Source organism: Prunus dulcis, chromosome 1, assembly GCF_902201215.1.
Source record: "Prunus dulcis chromosome 1, ALMONDv2, whole genome shotgun sequence".
Taxonomy (NCBI): Eukaryota; Viridiplantae; Streptophyta; class Magnoliopsida; order Rosales; family Rosaceae; genus Prunus; species Prunus dulcis.
In genome coordinates, this window is record NC_047650.1 from 35,145,576 (window position 1) to 35,155,455 (window position 9,880).

A 9,880-nucleotide genomic window follows, 5' to 3' on the forward strand; every position below is an offset into this window, starting at 1 on the left:
ACAGACGGATGTTATTCATCAGAGAAAAAAAAAAAGGCGCAAGATTTTGAGAATCATACTTTATAGATAAGAAACCCAAACTTGCTTCGGAGTCTAAGAGCAAACAAGCCTGGTCACATCTTCATTGAAGAACATGCCAATTTGACATCACTTTGGTTTTCTTTGAGTGGCTGGGTTATAAATTTAAAATATGGTAGCCTCCTTTCTTCCTTTTATAGTTTGACTTAGTATACTCCTTAAGGATTGCAACTCATAAAAGGGTTAGGAATTTACTTAAATGTGTACTTTCTATTAGTACAATTTGGTTGTTATTTCAATTCCAATTATGATTCAATTTAAAATTTGTGAAATTCTTAAATAACGTGTTGTAAAACTTACATAAAACGGCTGTATACACTCTTTTGAATGAATGAAAACTTACGTGTGTAAATAAATCTTTATTTCAATTATATAAAAAGACTAATAATGTCAAAAAAATAAAATAAAAAAGGAAAAGAAAAACATGGATCATGATGATTGAGTCAATTTTCAAATACAATTTATATGAACTCATGAAACATGACATATTGACATCTGCTTTCCAATTCACAAGTGGTTGTCTTTCCATAATCTTTCAAAATGTGTGAGTGGCATATGCATTCTATGGTTAATAAAATAATCCATATTGGCTTCTTTATATATATAGCACCTTGTGAAGCCATTACCCAAAAGAAAAGTAGTTTGTTCTGTTGTAGTGTTGAAGCATGAGGTGAGATATTGGATGGTGACAGAAGAAGAGAACAAAATATGCCAATTACCAATACCAACCATAGATAATACATTATGTAATGTGACAAAAGCTAGCTGACTTCTTCAGAGGCTGTGAATGGCTCAAGTCACTTTTCGAGGTGTTTGCTTCTGCACAACTTTTCTGCACTGCACATGGAATAAAAAATGAAGGGCTGGTGTTCACTCTGGATGACCTCATTTCACCACATTCAATCTTCAATCAACATATCCATATATATACTTTTCTAATATCAAATCCCATAGTGACCATTAGCCTTTTTCTCCCTGTGAATTAGGACACAAACTTTTGGTGCATAACTAATTCTGATTAGGTCTCTATTTTTCATTTATTTTTAAGAATAGAGAGGCTAACTACAACAATTTCATTACAAATTTAGATAAAATTGAAAGGGGACAATTTTTTAATATTGCAAATAAAGACGTATGTGTATTCTGAAAGATATACAATATAATTTTCTTTTGTCAGTAGAAAATAGAGATTCAAATTTAAAACAACTTTTAATTTTGGGTATGAATTTTTATATTGATGCTCTTTTGCATAGGTTTATCATACGAAAGCAATCAACTTATACTAGTAAATCTGTAATTTTGCAGTATTTCACTTTCTCCTGTGGAAGACATGCTTAACCGATGATAAACATACGATTGATTGACGTTTTTGTTTGGATTGATATTAATTAAAGAGTTGAGATAAGAAGGAATATACCCTTCTTCTTTTTATCTTTTTAAATTTCCGAAAGTCCTAAAGCAAGCATGATGTTTTTATTTATAAATTCAATAAAAAAAACAAAAAACAAAGTGAAGTGGCGCGATTCGCATGATCATACTGTCCAATGTGTGTTTGTTTCTTGCCAGTCAAGTATCTTCAGATTGGTCGTGTGTCAACTTCAACCAAACTACCAAATCACAACAATTAATACAAGTTTTCAGAAAATGCTCAAAGCGTGTGGAAAGAAAGGGTTGCACCAATTTCTGACCCAAAAAAAGTGTTGCACCAATTAAACTCATACGAACTAAGACGTGGGTTAGGAAGGGCCCAAGATAGGACTCTGATTTGTTACTTCTTCTTTTGTGTACGCAACGTAAGTGTCACTAAATTACTGCACAAAGGACGAAGCATACAAATGAACCAGTGGCAATATCGTAATTCAGAGAAACAATTTGGCGGGTTTCAAAAAATCCCACGTTAAAAACACGCTCCCAATGACTGTCACACACTCACTCAAAAGTTTGCAAGCAGCCACCAAAAATCCAAATCACCTCTCAACCGTCTTCCTCTGTCTTCTTCTTCTTCTTCCGCCAACAATCGCCGGAAAAATTTCGCAGAGATGGAATATTCCGCGGATGAATTCGACGTCATCGTGGTCGGAGCCGGCATCATGGGCAGCTCCACCGCCTACCAGACAGCCAAGCGTGGCCAGAAGACCCTCCTCCTCGAGCAATTCGACTTCCTCCACCACCGTGGCTCCTCCCATGGCGAGTCCCGGACCATCCGCGCCACCTACCCGGAAGACTACTACACGCCATTGGTTCTCGAGTCCTACAAGCTCTGGCAGCAAGCCGAGTCCGAGATCGGCTACAATGTCTACTTCAAAGCTCACCAATTGGACATGGCCCGGGCAAACGATAAGGTTCTGCGTGCCGTTGTTGAGAGCTGTCGTAAAAATTCGGTCCCCTTTCGGGTCATGAACCGGGACCAGCTGGATCGGGAGTTCTCGGGTCGGATTCGGATTCCGGAGGATTGGGTGGCCGTGGCGACGGAGCATGGTGGGGTTATTAAACCCACCAAGGCTGTGTCTATGTTTCAAACTCTTGCTCTGCAGAACGGTGCCGTTTTGAGGGACAATATGGGGGTGAAGGGTGTGGAGAGAGATGGGGTGAGAGGAGGGGTTTGGGTGTGCACAGAAAATGGAGAGAGGTTTTGGGGGAAGAAGTGTGTGGTGACCGTTGGGGCTTGGACTACAAAGTTAGTTAAAACGGTTGCTGGGATTGAGCTGCCTATAAAGCCATTGGAGACCACTGTTTGTTATTGGAGGATTAAGGAGGGGCATGAGGGTGGTTTTGCCATTGGAGGTGACTTTCCAACCTTTGCTAGCTATGGGGATACCTACATTTATGGGACACCCTCTTTGGAGTACCCCGGTTTGATCAAGGTTGCCGTGCATGGCGGGTACCCATGTGACCCGGATAAGAGGCCGTGGGGACCCGGGAACCCGCTGGCTCCGTTGAAGGAGTGGATTGAGGGGAGGTTCTCCGGTGTGGTTGACTCCGGTGGGCCGGTGGCCACTCAGCTGTGTATGTACTCCATGACCCCGGATGAGGACTTTGTGATTGATTTCTTGGGTGGGGAGCTTGGGAAGGATGTGGTGGTGGGTGGCGGGTTTTCGGGTCACGGGTTCAAGCTGTCTCCGGTGGTGGGGAGAATATTGGCTGACCTCGCACTTAGTGGGGAGGCTCAAGGAGTGGAGCTAAAGCACTTTAGGATAGCAAGGTTTCAAGAGAATCCTAAAGGCAATGTCAAAGACTTCCTATAGATCATCGGTGCTAATTTGAAGCAGAATTGGGTAGCTTCCATCTGTGGCCAATAATTTGAAGCACTTTAGGATAGCAAACTGTATGTGGTGGTTATGTGTGAGCGACTATGTATGTGTGTGGTGGACAAATTGACACAATAAACACACTGCTTCATTTGTTGTTCAATGATCCTCGAAATGTTGCATCAATTTTACATTGTAGGGAAAAAAAATTGTTTCTTTTTTTCCAAATTTCGTTTTAAAAAAGTGCAACCAACATCTAGGAATTTGAGATGGACATAATTCTATGAAAATAAAAGCCAATTTGAAACACAAGGAGCTTATAATTCAAGTAGTTAAGAGTAATTACCCTGAATCTGAAATCTGAAATTTTGTATTCGAATTCTCATTTTCCCATTGTTGAGGCCCAAAAATCCAAGGGGCTAAGCCCAAGGTGATTATTGGCCCAATAGGGACAGGTGAACACAAGAGAATTTAGGGAACGAAGTAACACGAGCTACGGGCCACATGCCACGTCAAATAAGCACGTGCGGGAGGACCGAAAACATGCTAACCTTACAAAAAAAAACATGCTCACTCCTATTGAACTCGGCTATGGCCTGTGATAATAGGATATAAATCCAAGCACAAGCATATGTGTCGGAACCGCCATGCCAACGCCAAGATGTGTTACAAGCTTAGGTGGGCCCAAGCCACCAAAATTACCCGGGGCTTGCTTGAACGGGTTGTGGTATGGATGGCAACGGGTTTTCACAGGACTAATTGACGAGCCAAGGGAATGGTAGTTTCGTATCACTTGGGGGACCCAAAACTCAAGCCTATTTCCTCGGCCCGAAACACATGGGTTAGCATGAGAGAAGAGAGAGCATGACCCAATACCTTAGAAAAAAGCGTAGAGCCTGTTAGGAAAGGCTGGGACAATTAGAAGAACTAAACGTGCTGTTAAGGCACAATTGGCAGGCAGGTTCTGTAAAAAGTACTTTCAGCACGAGGAAAGAGTCACCGCCACCCAGCTCAACAATACCCGCCAGAGGCATGGTGAAGATCCTGTGGACTTTGTACGAAGGTTTCGGGATCTGGCCCTAGATTGCTATGATGAAAATGATGAAGAGGCACTTGTCGAAATCTGCATCAGCAACATTGTGGCGGATTATAGAGTGTACCTAGAAAACATTGGCATCAGTCAATTTTCTAGGTTGTTGGAAGCAGTAAGAAAAACAAGCATGTCTGTCAAACCGACAGGACAAAGGACTTGGAGGAATGAGAAGAAGGAGGCACACCAAACGCTGGCTGTAGATGACAAGCCATCCAATGACTACAGCACGCGCAAAAGGAAGGACCGAGAGACGTACCCGCCGCTACCATGCAAAGATGAGGAGTTTCATGCCATCCTGGACACAATGATCGCTGATGGCGCGATCAAACCTCTCAGGCCCTACAAAGTCCCCACCCGAGAAGAAAATAATGACCCTAGGTACTGTCGCTACCATCAATTCGTGGGACATCCAACTACCGCTTGTCAAGCTCTGAGGAAAATCTTGCATGGCAAAATACACGAAGGGGTTCTTGAGCTTCCCTCTAAAAGACAGATTATTGATGAGGACCCTTTGCCAAAACGAAGGGGAAAGGAAATAGTTGCTGTCATAACATGTTCTGGTGATTTACTCGATGACGATGAGCCTTGTCATCCATGGAGGGACGACCCCAAACCACCGGAAGCCATCTGGGAGCCTTGCGGGAATATGGAAAAAGCTTTCTGGCGGAAATACTCAAAACCCCCGAGTTATGATGCGCCATGGCCGCTCGCTCAAGGATGGGATGATCGCGCAGCTGATAAGGCGTTTACGCTGGGAGAGCAATGCCTGGGAGCCTTCGCAGGACAACAGGAAACAGCGGCCGTCACGTTTCATGCTCTTACCGAGGCTGAAACAACTGTAATGGAGCGCTATTTAGGTAAAAGGCAAGGACCCACAGCCTCACAGGTCCTTCAAAGGAACCCAAAATTCAAATCACTCTTTGATCAACTTGACTTCGGGCCTCAAGCGAGGGAAGCAGCTACGGCAGCTCTCATGAGCATCTCTGAGTCCAGTTCTCATTGTTTTACCGCACAGCCACAGAGGTCATTTTTGGAAAACGACAACGCTATCGTTTTCACGGATGAAGACATGGAGGTCCCATATCCAGATCACAGAAGGCCACTTTACTTGGAAGGACAGATCAACGATGTGTTCATAAGGCGGGCCTTGGTAGACACAGGTTCTTCCGTTAATATATTACCCCTGTCTGTGCTTACGGCAGCTGGTATCCCATTATCCAAAATTGTCCAATCACAAACAAGCATCAGCGGCTTTGGAAACAAAAGTGAAGTAACGGTGGGACATATGCAAGTAAATTTAAAGGTGGGGCCAATTCGGTCACTTACAAAATTCTATGTCGTGGATGTGGATGTGGCTTATCATGCGCTGCTTGGAAGGCCATGGCTCAATAAACATAAGCTTGTGGTCTCTACTTACCATCAATGCGTGAAAGGAAGAATTGAGCTGAGACCACTCCGCATACCAGGAAATCAGACACCATTCAACAAAAACGAAGCCCATTATTTGGAAGCTGAATTCTACACCGAATGAACAGATGCTGGAAGCAACCCATCCAAAGATTTTGGAACCTGTCTCCCTTCTTGGACAGAAATTCGTGATTTAAGTAATGAAGAACTCATCACCATCATCAACCGAGGAAGAAAGAGACACTCGGAAGCTAACAATCATGCCTATGATCATCCCCGGTGCTCAAAAGTAACGCTCCCCGATGGGCGCACCGTGTACCGCTTATGACGGGATTGGGGGCTTAACCGTGTCTTACGGGAAAGCCCCGAGTATGGAGGAGAAGCGATGCAAACCAACGACTGCAAAGATTCAGATGACAAGGCACTTTCACCTTGTGCTTTCCAGGAGCCAATGGTTGCTCCCAAGCACATGCAAGATGGCTCAGTGGCAGTAACTGAGCAATTGGAGACAATTGACTTAAGTGATGATCCTGCCGTCCAAAGATCCATTTCCATCAGCATCCATTTAACAAAGGAGGAGAAGGAAGTTTTGGTGCCTTTGTTAAAGGAATTTCGAGATGTGTTCGCTTGGAGCTACGAAGAAATGCCCGGCCTTGATCCAAATTTGGTGAGTCACATGTTGAATATTGAGCTGGGTACCAGACCCGTCGTACAGCCCAGAAGGAATTTTCATCCTGAGGTTGAAAAGCAAATCAAGGTGGAAATCGAAAAACTGTTAGCTGCTGGATTCATCAAGCCCATCAAGCACCCCACGTGGCTAGCAAATATCGTTCCAGTGAAAAAGAAGACCGGGGTCATTAGAATATGTACAGACTACCGAGACCTCAATCGAGCTTGCCCAAAAGATGAGTTTCCGCTGCCCAACATGGATATATTGATCGATTCAACCTCGGGTCAAGGCATGTTGTCCTTTATGGATGGATTCAGTGGATACAATCAGATCAAAATGTCGCCCAAGGATGCTGAAAAGACAGCCTTTCGAACGCCGTATCGGAATTTCTATTACACGGTCATGCCATTTGGTCTCAAAAATGCGGGTGCCACCTACCAAAGAGCCATGACGGCAGTGTTTCATGATATGATGGGAAAAGAGGTGGAAGACTATGTGGATGACCTTGTGGTGAAATCTAAAACCAGACTGGGTCATCATGAGGTTTTAAGGAAGGTGCTGGAAAGGTGCCGGCTATACGGGCTGAAAATGAATCCGAAGAAGTGTGCGTTCGGAGTATCATCCGGTAAATTCTTGGGGTTTCAGGTACACCAACGCGGCATAGATGTGGATCCCGAAAAGACTAGGGCCCTAAAATCCTTGTCGCCACCAAAGAACCCGAAGGAATTGAAAAGTTTCATGGGGAGGCTGTCGTACATTCGACGCTTTATTCCAGGGCTTACTGCTATGATGAGCATCTTCACCCCTTTGCTCAAAAAAGGCCAATCGTACATATGGAGCAAGGAATGCCAGGAGGCTTACCAGCAAGTGCAGCAACTGATAGCCAGGCTACCCACGATGAGGGCACCTACCCCGGGACTTCCACTCAAGCTTTACTTAGCCGCGACAAGTACCGCGGTTGGAGCTTTGCTTGCCCAGGATAGTCATGAGGGGGAAGAAAGCCCCATTTACTATGTAAGCAGACAATTGAAGGGAGCTGAGACAAGGTACCAGAAGGCAGAACTATTATGCCTTGCTCTTGTTTATGCTGCGCAGCGATTGCGACATTACTTTCTTGCTCACAAGCTGCAGCTTGTAGTAAAATCCGCCCCTGTGAGATACTTGCTCACAAGACCAGTGCTATCAGGACGCCTTGCACGCTGGTTGCTGCAATTATCTGAGTTCGATATTGTGTGTACGTCCCCGAAGGCTATTAGGGGACAGGCTGTAATTGATATGTTAGCCCTATTCCCCGAAGTAGAGGAGTCTACTCTGTCCAAAGAAGTATTGGGAGAGCTGTCGGAAGTAGTTGCCACTGTTGTAGAAGAAGCGTCATGGACCCTCTACTTTGATGGATCCTCTACAACCAACGGTGGAGGAGCAGGTGTAGTGATTATCAATCCTGAAGGGCAAACCTCAGCTCTCTCATTCAAGCTAGATTTCCCATGCACAAATAATGTCGCGGAGTATGAGGCTTTTATCATGGGATTGTCTACGGCAAGGGAAATGGGTGCAGAAAGAGTGAAGGTCATTGGAGATTCAAATCTGGTATTGAGCCAATTGCAAGGGAGCTTTGCAGTGAAAGAAGCAACTTTGGCACCCTATCGTACAGCTGCTGAAACGCTCATTAATTCCTTTAAACAGGTGGTGATGGAACACATCCCGGGAGTCACTAATAGGTATGCAGATGCTTTGGCTACACTGGGATCAAAACTCTCATACGTGCAGGAGCAACCTAATATTATTGTGGTAAGGAGAGAGACGCCAGTAGTAGAGGCAATGGTCCAGGAGGAGCTGCTGGAAGAAGATGACTGGAGAAAGCCGTTAAGAAAAGAATTCAGTGGAGAAAGCAGCATTAAGGACTTGAAAGACTATGTGCTCATCTTTGGGGAACTCTATAGACGCCTTCCAGGCGGTGTTTTGACTAGATGCGTGGGAATGGTAGAAGCAAGAAGGAGGTTGCAAGAGGTACACGAAGCCACCTGCAGTTTGGAACCAGTAACCAGTCTGTATCGGCGCCTGCAGCGTAAAGGTTATTATTGGCCAGAAATGAGGAAACAAGCAGCCGATGTTCAGGCTAATTGTCCCAAATGTTCTACGGTACCCACTACCGAGGAGGCTTTTACTGTGTCAATGGCGGAAGATTGGAGGGCCCCATATCTAGCATTTTTCCTTGAAGGAGCCCTGCCAACCGATTCCAAGCTCGCTTATAAGCTCAAAAAGACGGTAAAAAGATACTTCATGGATGGAGCGACTCTTTATAGGAAGGGATTTAATGGGGAACCACTACGATGCTTGGAAAAGTCGGAGGCTCATCAAGTCATGCAGGAGATACATGCTGGAGAATGTGGAGAACATCAAGGGATGAAGAGGCTTTATCGGCAGCTGCTAAGTTTCGGATACTATTGGCCTACTATGAAGAAAGATGCACATGACTTTGTTAAGAAATGCCACACATGCCAGATCCATGCTAATTTAAGCCATAAACCTCCAACGCTGTTACAGGATATGCGCACCCCATGGCCTTTCCATACATGGGGGCTTGATTTGATTGGGACAATTCACCCCCCTTCCGACGGTTACATATGGATCCTTACAGCTACGGAATATTTCACAAAGTGGGTTGAGGCAATTCCTCTTCGAAAAGCCACAGGGGCTGCTGTCTCGAATTTCATTCGAGAATACATCGTGTGCAGATTTGGAATTCCATACAAAATGGTTACCGATAATGGTACGCCTTTTGTCAACAAACAGGTAAGCTCAACACTCAATGGTTACGGTATCAAGCATCGTCGCTCCACACCTTACTACCCACAAGGAAATGGTCAAGCGGAGGCTACCAACAAGACAATACTGAGAATTCTGAGCAAGATGGTATATGAGTATAAGGGAAACTGGAGCATCCACCTACCGGACGCTTTGTGGGCTTACCGCACCTCACCAAGGGGTGCTACTGGTTTTTCACCTTACTCACTCGTGTATGGGTCTGATGCCATCTCACCTGTGGAAATCACCATCCCCACGGCTAGAGTGTCGGCTGTCAATGATCTTGAATGGGATGCAAAATCATGCTCGGATTGGCGTGTGTTAGACCTCGAAGCAGTGGATGAAAAGAGGATGGAAGCCGAAAGGAAAATGGCACTTTATCACAGGACTACTGCCCAAGCATACAACAGGACCGTTAAGCCTCAAGCTTTCAAGCAAGGAGATCTCGTGCTAAAAGTTGTCGAACATGTGAAAAGACAGATATCAGGACCTTCCAAGTTTGCCCCGCAATGGGAGGGTCCATTCGCAGTCAAAGAAGTATACAGCAGTGGCTATTATCACTTGATCTCTGTCAAGGAA

The 9,880-nt window shown here is 44.7% G+C and overlaps 1 protein-coding gene across 1 annotated transcript; it reads left to right on the forward strand.

Annotated features, from left to right (window-relative positions):
• Positions 1 to 1,973: 1,973 nt before the first annotated feature.
• LOC117616357 (probable sarcosine oxidase) lies at positions 1,974 to 3,554 on the forward strand. Its single transcript, XM_034345655.1, has one exon. The coding sequence runs from the start codon at positions 2,118 to 2,120 to the stop codon at positions 3,321 to 3,323; it is 1,206 nt and encodes a 401-aa protein (XP_034201546.1). The 5' UTR covers positions 1,974 to 2,117; the 3' UTR covers positions 3,324 to 3,554.
• The last annotated feature ends 6,326 nt before the right edge of the window (positions 3,555 to 9,880 follow it).